The sequence below is a fragment of the Hypanus sabinus genome, chromosome 27, assembly GCF_030144855.1.
Source record: "Hypanus sabinus isolate sHypSab1 chromosome 27, sHypSab1.hap1, whole genome shotgun sequence".
Taxonomy (NCBI): domain Eukaryota; kingdom Metazoa; phylum Chordata; class Chondrichthyes; order Myliobatiformes; family Dasyatidae; genus Hypanus; species Hypanus sabinus.
The window spans coordinates 36,070,009-36,086,011 of record NC_082732.1 but is presented as its reverse complement, the minus strand read 5'-3'; the positions used below and the strand labels follow the sequence as shown (position 1 = coordinate 36,086,011).

Here is a 16,003-nt window from a genome sequence, read left to right as displayed (position 1 = left end):
CAGTAATCAACAGTTTTTTTAAAATCAGTTCCTGACATATTTGAACAGTGCAACACAGCTTTGCGATCTTTTGCTTTCTTTGACCCTGATAGTGTTGCAAAGGAAACCATCTGCTGTGGCACGATTAAAAAAAGTCCTGTCTCATCAGCATTTCGGCACATCGGTTACTTCTGCCAGCTGAGTGGTGATTGGTGGATAGCTTTCAATTCAGTCTATTAGGGTAATTTTTTCAGCTAGTGTCAAATCTTCTCATGGCATCTTGGCAAGGATCTCAAGTACAAAATAATCAAAAACATCTCTTCTTTTTGAATCGGCGTCTGTTGTTCCAAATGGATAACATAACACAAGCACACACATCTGTCTGCACCGTGTAGTGTCTAATGGCTACACAAGTGCATGTGACTGATGGTCTCAAGTCCCAATTAAGCAGCATAGTGTCCCAAATAAACAAAGGGAGTCCTGGCTATTTTCTTGATTTGTTTTTGTCTTTTGAAGGCTGTCCCAAATAAATGGCTGCCTTGGTTATCTGATGACCCAATTAACCAGAATCCACTTATCAGTAGTGATATTCACCATCTCCTCCAGTGTACCTGGGTAATCTGAGGAAGGGAGTGTTTGAAGATCAAGACCACACATCTGTCACAAAGCTCATGCTCCACAGGGTAGCAGTGGTTCACTGCACCCCTGTATGTTTCTGTGGCATGGACGATATGCAGCAAGAAAATCATAGCAAGACAAGTCTCTGCATTCCCTCCAAATAAGCAAACCAACATCAGCTTCCTTTCCTAGGCCTGATGGATGGCCATATTATTTGCAGGACCTGAAACAAATTGTTTTGAGCTAAGTGACAGTAAGCATTTACCAGGTGGACAGACAAAAAAGTTCAAAATTTATTATCAAAGTACACAGATGTCACCATATACGACCCTGAGATACATTTTCTTGCAGGCATTCACAGTACAAAGAAACCCAATAGAATCAATAAAAAATTACACACAGACAACCAATGTGCAAGAGACAACAAATTGTGCAAATACAACAAAAATGAAAAAATCTAAATAATAAATATTGAGAATGTGATTTCCGGAGTCTTTGAAAGGGAAGTCATAAATTGTGGAATCAATTTAGTATTGGAGTGAGTGTAGTTAGCCACTCTGGTTCAGGAGTCTGATGGCTGAGGGATAAAAGCAGCTTGTTATAAAATTGTGAAGATTTACTGATTAATGGGCATCCCAGATTTGAATTTGCTCGATATGGGGAAGGAATATTGAAGTGTGCATGCAGAGCCTCATGTTCATGAATTAAGAACACACTGTCATTGGAAGATTGAACACATCAGCCGTCAAGCCGTGTACCCACCTGCCCAATTACAAACATCCTGCCAGAGTTGAGGCTGAGTCTCTGAGGTTTACATTAGCCTTATCGTCCACCTCGGAACCACAGAGCTGGAGTTTAACCAAGTCATCCACAATTCCAAGGGGCTACAAAACATAGGGTGTATCTATGATAGTGCTTATGCATACAGTGTCTCTGAATACATGGCATCACTGAAATACTATTTCTGCTCAGAAGTAATAATGGTTCTCAGGTAGCGTTTTCTTTTGGCAAAAATGCTTTCGAATTGATTCTTTGAGAGCAGAATAAGCACTATGATTCCTTGTCACTTTTCCAATGCAGATTTTTGTTTTATTGCAGGCACTAGAGTATCCAAACACTGCAACTTGATGGCGGACACAACATGTAATCCCTGTACAAATGGAGAGTATATGGAGCATCCAAATGGACTAGAGAAATGTTTTAAGTGTAAAATATGCGATGCAGGTATTTATTATAATATTGATTGAAGTTATGCTGATTTTATCAACCCATCAGGGTTTTTTGAAATTCATTTACAAAGAATTACTGACACCACTTGCTGCTATTGTAGCAAAGAATGTCATGACTGCATTGTAGTGAAAACCTGAGCTCAACTTCAAACCTGACGTGCCATTTTCTGCCATCAGATTCTTGCTGTAGGGCAAATTATGATGAGCTTAAATCTCAGTGAAAATATCCCGGGGTAGAAGTTGCTTCACTTTCTTTCCAGGATTTTAAAACAGCATCTCTTGTCACCCTGTTTTTGTGAAAGTTGACATGTTTTGATCTGTCATATTTTAGCCCAGCTGAGTTGAGCCTGAAACCAGTTCTCAAAAGGGCATATTGCCTAATATAAGCAGCATTGATCAGGCTGCAGGTGAGCCTTCACCTAAAGAATGAATACACTAAGAATATAGAGTTGGGAGAGTGCTCACAAGAGATAATAGGAGCTGGGCAAGGTGGTGGAAAGCAGAACTAGCAGGAGGCATGATCTTTGTACAAGGGAGCCACTGCACCTTTTCTGGACTACAGACATACTCTTGGCAGAGGGAGTTGCCAGAAAGATCTCTGCATGGACATGAATGCCTGTACTTGAGAAATCTTCAACCCATGCCTGTTCCTCCTACAGGGTGAAGGAAAATTGGCTGAAATTTCTCTCCTTTAGTTTGGCTTTGTGTGACCTGGGTAATAATTCAACGAAGAAACTCAATCTGAGATGGGGCAACAGTCAATGATGGCAACGTGGAATGACTTTGAGTGCACAAAGCAAAGAATGATCTCCAAAAGTAGTGAATGCAATATATGGAGACAATAGTTGAGGTTGCAGCAGCTCATTGATGTTATTGAGGATAGTGCAATTTCAGCCCAATACATCAGTGGTCCCCAACCACCGAGCTGCGGACCGGTTTCAGGCCACAAGGAAACGATCTGATTTGGTGATATGAAACAATATGAGTCAGCTGCACCTTTCCTCATTCCATCACGCCCACTGTTGAACTTGAATGCACACGAGGTCATTACCCACTGGAGGTCATCAGTTGGTCATTAACCTACAACTACTCGATGAGTGAAAAACAAATGTCGCTTGAGAGTTTCTTTGGAAGAGGTGGTAGGGGACATAAAAGGCCTAACGATAATGATAACGCAGAGACAGCTGAGGCCAAGACTACAAAAAAAAAAGAAAGCTTCCTTCAGCAGGAAATATGGACAGGATAAGTGAATGGGTGACATATGGTAGATGGAATATTAAATTCTTTATCCACTTTGACTAATAATGGCAGAATGGTGTGCTTGCAGAGCTCTTGTGGGATTGTACCTGGATGTTGTGTACACATCTGGTGTCTTGGCCTAAAGATTGCCATATTTTTGATAGAGGAAGACAAGAAGAATTCCTGGGATAAGGAATTGTCTCATAAGGAAAGATTAACCGGATCATATTATTGTAGACTCTACAACCCAACCTTTTTTATGCCATGGACCCCGATGATTAACTGAGGGGCCCATGGACGCTTGGTTGGGAAACCTTGTTCTGGAGTTTAGAAGAAGCATGAGAGATGATCACACAACACTTTAAAAATTCTTAGTGGGATTAACAGGAATAATATTTTCCCTTGCTGGGATTATCTGGAACATGGGGTCACAGTCTCAGAGTAAGAGCACAGCTACTTTGAGAGGCTCACCAGCTGTGCGTGTTTAAGACCAAGTGTGATATATTTTTAGATTTTGAGGGATATGAGCTAATTACAAGAAAGAGGTTTTGAGCTACAAGATCTTTTTGAATGATGGCATAGACACAAGGGATTTAGCAGCCAAATCCTGATTTAGTCTTCAGTCTATCTTCAGACAGAAAGCAGTATACTTTAATTCATCGTGGATCTCATAAATGTTTCGTATTTACAGAGCTGGGACTTCAAACAAAAGAAAACTGTACTGCCATTCGCAATACGATATGTGAGCCCAGGGAGGGGTATTATTGCACTGACGGCTGTCAGATAGCCAGAAAGTACACAGCATGCCCGCCTGGTGAAGGAGTTAAAGAGAAAGGTAGGTTGATGGAGTGCCGTTACTAAGTGCTGTGTCCTGGGCAGGACAGGGGAAATTGAAATCACTGGCACCGACTGGAGTTTGCTCTGAGGATGGCTGCCTGAGGCCCCCTACTGGCAATGGCAGCTTGCTGTTAGTTCTTTGAGTGTAACTGGAATGGTTTTTGGATTTGTATTTTAAGAAGCTAATTCATCCCACTTCCCATTTTACCCATTACTGGCCAGTCTTGAGTTTTAGCCACTGAGCCTGAGGCCTCAGTCGATCAGAGTTGACCATGGATATTGTGTCCTAGCTGTCTCGGTATACAAGCCTGGGCAGTACAACATGGAGAGCAAGCTGTTGTCCATGTCGCAAGCTCCCCATCTCCATGCATCTGATGAATCTAAAGGAATGGCAGAGACTGATACAGTTTGGTACCAGCAGCATCACAGGAGTTGCCAGTCAGCATTGTACTTAATATTGGACTGCCCTAAGTGTTCCAGCTCTGGATTTACTCCCGAAGCCTTCCCCATGAGTGGGTATGGTCACAAAGCAGTGGAAGCTTGAGATCAGAGTTTTCCTTCTCCTACATGAGCTGCCAGTCTTGGCTGATTAGCCCCATCTGCTCTAAGCGACTGGATTTAAATTGCCTATAACCTGCCTTTGCACCTTCTGTTAGTAGGAACAGTTCTGCTAGTTTTAGTAACTAAATCACACGTGAAGGCCAGGGGCTAGACTTGGTTTTCAAAGGCTTTTTGGTTCACACAGCATTGGGAGCATTTAATAGGTAGTGGGAGTTTGTCCCCATTACCACCCCTGACTATAACAACCTTAGGGAACCAACCTTCAGCCTCTATTGCCCATCTTATTGCATGACTGCGTGCTCCTGACCACAGAAAGTCTGAGGTTCTGCTCCAGTTCTTTGTTAAACAGCTTGATGTCATAAGACATAAGAGGTAAGAGCAGAATTAGGCCATTTGGCCGAGCGGGTCTGCTCCATTATTCCATCATGGTTGATTTATTATCCCATTCTCCTGCCTTCTCCCTGTAGCTTTCAATGCCCTTACTAAACAAAGACCTATCAAATATCACATTAAATATACCCAATGACTCGGCCTCCAGAGACATCTGTGGCAATGAATTCCATGGATTCACCACCCTCTGGCTAAAGACATTCCTCCTCATCCCTGATATCATTATTATTTTGGTAGCGCTTTATCTGGCCTCTTCTCATGCTGCTTTTCCAAAGTCTGAGCAAATTCTTCATCTGACAGAGGCCCACGCGCTAATCCACCATGAGGAAAGGAATACACAATAATTTATTCCTTTCCTGTGCTGCTCGGAGTTGGGAGTGTTATTTGTACAGTGGTGTGACCGAGAAGCATGGGTTTTTTTCGAGACCCTAGCAATTGACTGACGGTATTTGTGGATGTTAAAACAGGTTCAAAAATTCTGTTCTTAAACACTGAGAACTACTCAGTGAAATGGATTCTTTGATATTTTCAACATGGTGCAGGTGACAACTTCATAACAGTTGAAAGTGGAATTGCAAATTTATTTAACTATTTGAAGAGGAGTGTGGAAAGAAGTAACAAGATCTCTCTGACACTGGTATTACAGCTTTTTAAGTTAGCCACAATAACATTGATTCTGTGTTTCAGGAACACCTTTCAAAGATACTGTGTGTGAGAAATGTCCTGACGGAACATTTTCAAGTGAAGCTTCAACAACTGAAGAGTGTAAGAACTGGACAGTGTAAGTACTTTAAACTCAATGGCGTCCATGGCCAGAAAGTACCACCTCTTGTTGATTTTTCTCAATACATCCTTTCTTTTTGCCCCAAACCACCAGGGAAGAGGCAACACAGCGACCATGCCAGGACCACTAGATTCAAGAACAGTTACTTTCCCCAAGCTGTCAGTCTGAACAACAACTCCCCACATTAACCCAACCCACCACTCCCCACACTACTACATACACGTCACCCAGCATCACTTTATGTACATATCATCAGTCTGTGTGTGTAACAGTTACTTGTACATTGTGTTTTATAGGATTGCTTTTATATTTATATTTATTGTGTTTTTATTTCTTTATTATGTTCTTTAAGAACGTAAGACGTAAGAGGAGAATTAGGTAAGTCGGTCTATCAAGTCTGCTCTTCCAGTCAGTCATGGCTGATTTATTATCCCCTGCAACCCAATTCTCCTCAAAACCTACCACATGACCATAAGGCATTGGGGCAGAATTTATGCCTATTGTTTTTCTTTCAAGCTACTTCGAATCTGGAGTAACAATCTTTTCGTTCTCCTTTCACAAAAGAGAAAATCTACAGAGGCTGGAACTCTAAGCAACACACAAAATGCTGGAGAAACTCAGCAGGCCAGGTAGCATCTATAGAAAAGAGTATACTCGATGTTTCAGGCCGAGACCCTTCAGCAGGACTGGAGAAAAAAGATCTCCTTCACATTTGTGCACTAAAGAATGACAATAAGCCATTTTTATTTATTTACTGAAGTACAGTTGGAGTAGACCCTTCTAGCCCTTTGATCTGCGCTGCCCAACAATTTCCTATTTAATCCCAGCCTAATCACGGGACAACTTGTAATGACCAATGAACCTACCAACCGATACATCTTTGGACTGTGGGAAGAAACCAGAGCACTCGGAGGAAACCTCCGCAGTCACGGGAAGGTCGTACAAACTCCTAACTGTCAGCTCAGGAATTGATCTCAAATTACCCCAACCCCAATCATGAATCTTTCACAATCTGCCTTTCAGAAACAATTAATCATTTGCACTAATGTACTGTTAACAAGTTAGAACCTGGTTGAAAACACTCTTCTATGTTTCTCACTTCTTTAATTAGAGGGAACTAAAGAAACTGCCTGGCCCATTGATGTACATTTGAAAAGTATTTTCCTCCTTTTGCCTTGTCCTGGGTGGGAGATCTTTCAGTGAATTGTCTCATTGTCTGGATCTTCCTTTCTGTATCCCAAACGTAAGTCTCTCATTTCAGGAATAACTGGGAGCTTTTGCACTTAGGCAGCAATTCCCAGATGAAAAAAATTAGCAGACTCATTTAATTTGGAGAGTGTGGAGTTCCTTACAGGTCTGCAAAAGATGAGAAGTACTTTTCTTCATCCTTATGTAACCACACTACAGAAACAATGCTGCTCTGTCTTTGTACTAATTGTGTTCATTCCAGTAAACCCTGTGTGGAATGTGCTTAATTGATGTTTTTTATTGTAAATGTGGTGTCTCTGATGCTCTGTGCCTGTGATGCCGTTGCAATTAAGTTTTACATTGTACTTGTCATCGACAAGTGGCCACTTTATTCCAGTACCTCTTTGCCTAATGACGACACCACAGAGTGTATGGTGGTGGTTTTCTGCGGCTCTACCCTAGCTACTTCGGTTGGATGTGTTGATTATTCAGCGATGCTCCCCTGCACATCACTGTAGTAAAGCATGGTTAATTGAGTTTCTGTCAGCGTGAACCAGTCTGGCCTTTCTCCTCTCATCTCTCACAAGATGTTTTTTGCCCACAGGACTGCCACTCAGTGGATTTTTTTTGTTTTTCACACTATTCTCTGTGAACTCTAGAGACTGATTTGCATAAAAATCCCAAGAGATTGACAGTTTCTGAGATGTTCAAATCACCCCGCCTGATGCCAACAATCACTCCATGGTGAAAGTCACTTGGGTGACATTTCTTCATCATCCTTCCCCATTCTGAGGTTTGGTCTGAACGGCAACTGACCCTCTTGACCATGTCTGCATGCTTTTAGGCATTCAGTTGCTGCCATATGATTGGCTGATTAGATATTTGAATTAAGGAGCAGGTGTACAGATGCAGTTCAAAGTTCAAAGTAAAATTTATTGTAAGAGTACATATATGTCACCACATACAACCCCGAAATTCTTTTGTGGGCATACTGAGCAAATCTACAGACTGTAACTGTAACTAACTGTAAACATCAGGAACTGTTAACAAAGTGTGCAAATGTAGATATAAATAAGTAACAATAAATAATGCACATGATGTAACAAGATAAAAGAGTCCTTAACTGAGTGTAACTATCCTCTTCTGTCCAAGACCCTGATGGTTGAGGGCTGGTAACTGTTGCTGAATGTTGTGGTGTGAGCCTTGAGTCTCTTATACTTTCTGCCTGGATGGTGAGGATCTTTGATGGTGGATGCTGCTTTTCTCTGACAACGTTTCATGTGGATGTGCTGAATTGTTGGGAGGGTTTTACTTGTGATGTACTGGGCCGAGTCCTCTACCTTTTGTAGGATTTTCCACTCAATGGCATTGGTATTCCCATACCAGGCTGGAATTCAGCCGTCCAGCACACTTTCCACCACACATCTGTAGAAGTTCACCAAGGTTTTTGATGACACGCTGAAACTCTGCAGACTCCTGAGGAAGAAGAGGCTGTGTCATGCTTTCTTTGCAGTTGTATTTATATGAAGGTGTACCGAATAAGGTAGCCACTGAGTGTACGTATGTTTCAGTTCAGGTGACGAATTTCCACTTTAGGTATTTCTGAAAAAAAACCCAAAAATGATAACATACGTAAATCGTACATTCTCTGCATAACTCAAGTATAATCATAGTTTATGTATAATCCAAAATTACAAAAAATCCTTAAGTATATTTTTACAAACACAATCTACAGCAATAAAAAAGTGTTGAATTGTTGAGCAACACACAAAATGCTGGAGGAACTCAGCAGATCAGGCAGCATCTATGAAAGGGAATAAACAGTCGATATTTCGGGAACGAGATCCTTCATCTGGACGAGGAAGGAATGGGGCAGAAGTCAGAATGCAAAGGTGGGAGGGGGGAGTATGATGAAAGAAGCTGGGGGATGATAGGTGGAAGAAGTAAAGGGCTGAAGGAGAAGGAATCTAATAGGAGAGGACAATGGATCATTGAAGAAAGGGGAAGCGTAGGGAACCACCTTCCCCCTCGCCTGATCTCAACTATCATTTGCTAACATGTACTCCTGCCCTCCCCCACCACCTTCTTTTGGCTTCTGCCCACTTCATTTGCAGTCTGGATGAAGGGTCTGGGCTCAAAATATCATCTGTTTATTCCCTGCCTGACGCATTGTGTTCCTGCAGCATTTTGCTGAATATTTTCAACATCTGCAGATTCATGTGCATGTGCAGATTCATAGTATCTATCGGCGGACAAAAGTTTGTTTCGGTAGATCACAGCGAGGTAGCTGCTCTGCTACTTAGAAACATTGAGCCCGAATGAGGCTGTCTGCAAATATTTTAGCACTGGGTTCCCCACGAACATTCAGTGTGCTAGACAGGTTTAGAGACAGTGCTCCAGGCCAGTAGCGATGGCACTTCCCGCCGGCCGCCCGAGGCCAAGCAGTGATCCCCGGCGTGAGGGTATCACTGCATTTAGGCGACTGATGACCTTGAGTGCGTTCAAGTTCAACAGTGGGCTGACAGGGAATGAGGAAAGCTGCAGCTGACTCATATTGTTTCCTCCCGGCCCAGCGGTTGGGGATCACTGAATTACACAGTGTAGTGGAGCTACACGCATGCGCACCGGGCGGAAAGAATGGAACTAAACCCCCGCAACCCGGAAACAATCTCTGAACAGTATTTATGTATTTATTTTTCTTTTTTTTCTTGGGATCTACTGGGAAAGTCTCAAAGATTGACTAGTCGATCACGATCGATGGGTTGGTGACCACTACTATAGATCATTGGCTGTTGAAATTTTTTCTGATTGACTGGGATTTCAATAACAGATAATCGTAACTTTATTGTAATTAAACTTAGAGCAACTATTGCAGGTGCTTGTATGGATACATGTTTTTTTATGTCTTCCCCAGATGTGAAATGCCCAAATTTAAACAGCTTGAACCAGGGAGCGCTGAAACTGACCGTAAATGTGAAGAAGGGTCCGTGTTCAACTGGATAGTTTTTGTTGTGGTCGTTATCTTGCTTGTAATTCTTGGTATCGGACTTGTTTTGTGGAAGAAATGCATACATAAAACAGGTATGTGAATGAACTACTGTGTGCATAGAACATAGAATATTACAGCACAGTACAGGCCCTTCAGCCCATGATGTGTCGACCTTTTAACCTACTCTAAGATCAATCTAACTCTTCCCTTCTACATAGCTCTTGTTTTTTTTTTCAGATTCTGATTCCGATTTACTTCTTTATTTATCACATGTACATTGAAACATACAGTGAAATGCATGTTTGCGTTAACAACTGACACACCCAAGGGTGTGCTGGGGGCAGCCTGCAAGTGTCGCCACACATTCCAAGGCCAGCACAGCTTGCCCGCCACCATCAGCACAACAGCAACATCACACACTCTACAGAGCAACACAAGCAGAAGCAACTACCGAACAAAGTAAGACAACAACAGCCAAACAAGCCGCTTTCCCAACCTCCCACTCATAATACAAACAGGCCTCCAACCCCAGGACAGGTCAGCTCCTGGCCTCCAGATCTTGGTTTGGCTCTGGTCTCTCAAACACACAGATATCAGACTCCCAATCTCCAAACTCCCAGACTCGCAGACATCAGGCCTCAACCTTCAATCTCTGGCCAGCACTCACTGTCTGCTTGCTGACCTCTGGACTTCGATCTTCAGCTTCAGCCTCCAGACCACTGATCTCTCGATATCAACCTCAGGACTTGATAATCACAAGTTTGACCTTTGGGACTCAACGGACCCAATTTCCGTGATTGTTGACTTTCGATCACATACGTTCGGAGGTGGAGGTGGGGGGGGGGGAGAATGGTGAAGGGTTCACCAGCCCTCATAACTCCCTGCCCATACATGCTTCCAACTTGAAATTTAGCAACTTGGGCATTAGTACCTGTCGAACCTGATCTGACCCAACCTCTGGATCACTGACTTTTGACCACAGAGCGTTCCAACCTAAACTCGGAAAACTGGCTCATGCCCCTGACTCTTCATTCTCCCTCATCCCTACTGAACCTGTAAATCCCAACACTATCTACAAACCCACCCCCTGCTGAAATCCTCAGTCACCTCTTTGCTACTTAAACAACTGTCTGTTCCACTGCCCTACTTGCTGATTACCAGTAGCTGCTGCTACAAGTGCTCTTCAGCTTTAAAAATATTAGTACAGTATTCATTTTCCAAGTCCTTCCTTGGCCTTGGACAACTGCTATTCCTTCCCTTCAACCTTATACAATCTTGCAATCTCAAAATTCCTGATATCTCTGAACTTAGCATCCACCTGTCCTCTAATCTCTGGAATTTCCTCCTGGAATCTTTCTTTTTTTGACGTTCTCCAACAAATTTACCTCTGTGATCCTGCTGATATATGTGATTTATTATTACAAATATCAGTGCCATAGTTTGTCACTGATTCTATTGTATTTCTTTGTTCCACTGTGAATGACTGCAAGAAAATGAATCTCAGGTTAGTATAGATGTACTATGATAATAAATTTACTTTGAACTCACTGTCTTAATTTGCCAGTATTTTTGTCAACACTTCTACTAAATCCTTCAGTATATCATTCCCAGTACATTCATTGGGATAGCATTCCTGCTCTGATTCATCAGCCTTTAATTTTGATTCATATGGAGAAAAGGAGTAGGATGAGATGGAAATGTTGTGCACAAGCCCCATACCAAGAAGAACATGGAGAGAATCCATGAAGGTGACCACCCATCAATCTTAACAGCACTGGCTGTTTAGGCCTGTTGGGCCCTGCTACTCTGGTTCTGCGTTCAGACTTCAAACATTGCAGACTGTGGAAACCTCACAAATATTTTGTATATCACAGTATTAATGTGATCAGAACATAGCTGTCCATTTTTAAATGGGTCCCATTGGGCGGTGGTAGAATCATCCATCAAACTGACATGAGCCAAACATAACCGTTGTGATGGCAACCTTTGATGAGGTCACTTTGGTAAAACAACTTCCCACACACCGTTCTTGTAGATTGACACTAGAATGTGATTTGCGACTTAAACTCCCATTCATTTCTTTTTAAAATATGGCAAAACAAAGTAGATATACGATAAATCAATTTGAATTTACTTAAATCTTATATCCGTCCCACAAAATGAGGGAGTAAAAATCTTTGCATAATGACTGTTGCAATGTACAGACATGAATTTATAAGTCTAATGGCTTGTAGAATGAAGCTGTCCTGTAACCTGGTGGCCCTGGCTTTAATGCTGCAGTAGTGTTTGTCGGACGGAAGCAGCTGAAACAGTTTATGGTTGGGGTGACTGGGTGTCCCCAATGAGAATCCCAGCCTTCTTTACGTACCTGCTGCTGTAAGTGTCCTCAGTGGAGGGAAGTTTGCACCCATAGATGCGCTGGGCTGTCCGTACCACTCTCTGCAGTGCCCAGCGATCGAGGTTGGTGCAGTTCCCGTACCTGGTGGTGATACAGCCAGTCAGGATACTCTCAATGGTGCCCCTGTTGAAGGTCTTGAGGATTTGGTTACCCATGCCAAACTTCTTCATTCATTTGAGGTGAAAGAGACGCTATTGTGCTTTTTTTTTGCCACACAGCAGTGTGTACAGTCCAGGTGAGATCTTCAGTGATGTGTATACTGAGGAGCTTGAAACTACTCACTCTCTCAACTATAGTCCCATTGATATTGATCAGGGCGAGCCTGTCTCCGTTCCTCCTGTAATCCACAATCAGCTATTTTGTTCTTTGGACATTGAGGGACAGGTTGTTATCTTGGCACCATTGTGTCAGGGTGTTATCTTCTCCTCTGTTGGCTGTCTCATCACTACGAGAAATAATTTCACAGTACTTCTTGTGTTTTTGTTTTTGATAGGTAACCAGAACATTCAAAGCCCCAGGGTAAGTACATAATATCTCTCCAATATTTAAAAGGCACGTGTATTAAATTGTAATGACTGCAGAATTAAAATTGACATCAACCCCGCAGGCTGAAACATCCTCATCTGCCAACCCAGCAGACTTCTTCAAAGTATGGGCACCCTTTTCATCTAGGACTGCCCTCATTTCATTATCGGGAACACCTTTAGAAGTTTCCACTTCTTCAAACAGTTCTGCCAAACCAGACAGATCATCCACGACCAACCCTGGACCTTTTAACCGCTTTATCTGTTTCTCATCTTTATTTCGTGCCTCTAGAACTTTTCTCCTCGCTAAGGGCAGGTCTACCTCCTCTCCCTTACTCTCTTTCACTTTACTACTCTTAGTTTTACCACCCTCTAGGCCCTCGTTGTACAGGGTCGGTAAAAACATTTCGGCCAACTCGACACTGGCCGGATTTAAACTGCTCTCGTTCTCAGCTGCCTTTCTCGACAGGCTGCGAGTGATCACGCATGTGGGATAGATCTTTGAAACTAGGGGCGGAGTCTCCACCGGCTGTCTAGTCAGCGTCATTGCTGACCAAACCTTACCACCGGCTAAATCATTATCCAGAAGGAAGTCCACGTCAGTTCTCGGGAATTCTGATCGCACCCCTATTTCAACTGGTCCAGAGACTAGCTCGCAATTCATAATGATCTTATGCAAGAGAACCATTTCTGTCCTTTTTCCTATTCCTTTCACAGCTACCATTCCCGTCTTGTGACCAAAATCTAGTACCTTACTGCTAATCAATGACAGTTCAGCGCCCATGTCTGTCCAGATCCGTACTGGACCTTGTGTATCTCCCTCTCTCATAGACACGGTTCGGTTTGACATACAAGTCTCAGACCCTTCTTGTACTCTGTCTACCCAGGGATTTCTTGTCGATTTACTTATTACCATGGCACATCCGATAGGGACCGCTGCTTTCCCTTTTCCTGTCTCCTTCCTTGGAGCAAAGCACCTAGATGCAATATGTCCCCCCTTTCCATAATTAAAACAGGTCAAGCCCGGAAATCTCTGGCCACCTTGCCTCTCCTCCCCAACCTTACCACTAGCTCCCGGTGGGACCTCTGCCTCAGCCAGCGGACTTTCTCTATCGTTCCCACGGTCTCTCTGGGAACTTTTATTCGAGGAAAACTTTGTCTTGGTGGTTAGGGTATATTCATCTGCGAACCTAGCAAATTCGGAGATGGACTTACTCGGCTTCTCATTTAAATACGTCCGGATATCCTCTGAAACACCACTTTTAAATTCCTCAATCAGAATTAACTCCTGAGACGCCAAAAATCCTCTCCCACTATTTCTGCGGTGCACCAACAATCCAAGAGCACTCCTTTCTCATAGGCAAACTCGGTATATGTCTGATTCCATCCTTTCTTTAAATTTCTGAACTTTTGTCTATACGCCTCAGGTACCAATTCGTAAATCCAGAGAATGGCCTCCTTTACTTTGGCATAATTCTTCGTTTCTCTCTCCTCCATGGACAACGCCGCATATGCTCGTTGTGCCTTCCCTTTTAACACACTTTGTAACAATGCCACCCACTGCTCTTTGGGCCACTTCTGATTCACTGCCACCTTTTCAAAAAGCAAGAAATAACTATCAACATCTGTCTCCTTGAACGGAGGTACTAACCTCAACTCCCGACTAACATTAAACTGCTCCTCTCGCTCTTGCCTTAACTTCTCCATCTACAAGTCAAGTTTCCTCTGTTTTTATGCCTCCTCATACTCTCTCTCCTTCTCGGCTCTTTCCTTTTCTTTCTCAGCTCTCTCCCTCTCTTTTTCATCTGCTTCCAACTGTTTTAACTGAATTTCATGCTCTCTTTGCTTCTCAGCTCGGTCCTGCTCTTTTTTCACCTCTAACCCCTTTAGCTGGAGCTCATGCTCCCATTTGTCGGCTCTTTCCTTTTCTTTCTCAGCTCTGTCTTTCTCCTTCTCAGCTGCTTCCATCTGCTTTACTTTAATTTCATGTTCCAACCTTAATTTCTCCAACTCTAACTGAGCAATCCCACTGGCTGGTACCTTTTCAGGGATATTTTCCAATACCTCAGCTGCAAACACATTCTTCTCAATATAATACTGAGTTATGGCCCTTCGCACCTCCCGCTTTTTCATTGACAACCTCACCTCTGCGAGGTTTAACCCCTTCGCCACATTTATCAAGTCTGATTTGGCCTCTAGCGCCTCCAGAGTCGGGTTTTCTATAAATTCACCCACGTCCATCTTTGCTGGTTTCCCGTCTGGCCACCCGCGTAACCAGATCCAAGTTTGGACTTACAAGCCCGATTCACTGGCCTCCCAATTTGGTGTCAAATCCTGAGACGACAACCCCAATTGTTACGTACCCCGTAACTGGGTCGCTTACCAGCAAAGATAGAGGGGTCTGTTGAAGTCTGATGGTACTATTTTTAACAGTATTTATTGATAAAAATTTACAAAAATAATATCAATGCAACCATACAGATAATATACGTTGTCAATACTAAATCTAAAAGCGCGGGTATAATAATAATCAATAAGAAATAGCTCTATCATTGTCTAGGGGATAATGTATTGTCTGATGGAAATATAAAAGTCACTCAAGTTCATTCAAGCTGCAGCTTTTGGTTGGAGAGAGAGAGACGGATTAAAACTTGCCCATTCCTTTTATGATGTCAATCCTTCGAGAGTCGTTGGGGGCTGATTTCTACTTTGTTGCTGGCTAAAGCCATTCTTCTGTGGCAAGGCCCACCAATTCCGAGGCAAATGGAAAAGGACGCATGTGGCTTTCCACCGGCTTTCGCTATTACGCTGTTACAGGATTTCTAGCGTTTCTTCTGGTGCGTCTGAGGGGCTGTTCCCACAGACCCCCTTTTATCCCCACTCACGGGGTCTCAGCTGTCAATCAGGGTGGAATGATGCCATCCCCCCAACCAGCCCACGTTGCCCGAGGGCTTCCACGAAGCATAGTATTCAATACACAATTCTGTCTCCAAGAGACAATGGCCATTTCCTGTTACTTTGTATCGCCGAGGGGCCAAACATTCCAAACATCTCTCTCTCATTTCCTGAGTCTCCTGACCTGAATTAATAGCGATCTTGTGATTCTCAAAAAGGAAGGGGCACAGGCGTAACATCATCATAATGTAAAGACTGCAATTTAATTTAACTAATGTCCTGTTATTCCTTCCATGCACATTATTTTTATCTTCAAACAATGCATAATTTCACCAGTTGCAAAGCATGTTTAATGGTAATATCAGCTGATGG

General features: G+C 42.9%; 1 protein-coding gene across 2 annotated transcripts in view; it reads left to right on the top strand.

Moving 5' to 3' along the window:
* Window positions 1–16,003, top strand: part of LOC132382219 (tumor necrosis factor receptor superfamily member 5-like) — a 71,148-nt gene that overhangs the window by 49,626 nt on the left and 5,519 nt on the right. For both annotated transcript variants that reach the window (XM_059952223.1, XM_059952224.1), the window contains exons 9-13: window positions 1,696–1,821; window positions 3,757–3,900; window positions 5,541–5,634; window positions 9,740–9,906; window positions 12,706–12,731. In XM_059952223.1, the coding sequence (XP_059808206.1) occupies window positions 1,696–1,821; window positions 3,757–3,900; window positions 5,541–5,634; window positions 9,740–9,906; window positions 12,706–12,731 (557 nt within the window). The remainder of the gene's footprint in view (window positions 1–1,695; window positions 1,822–3,756; window positions 3,901–5,540; window positions 5,635–9,739; window positions 9,907–12,705; window positions 12,732–16,003) is intronic.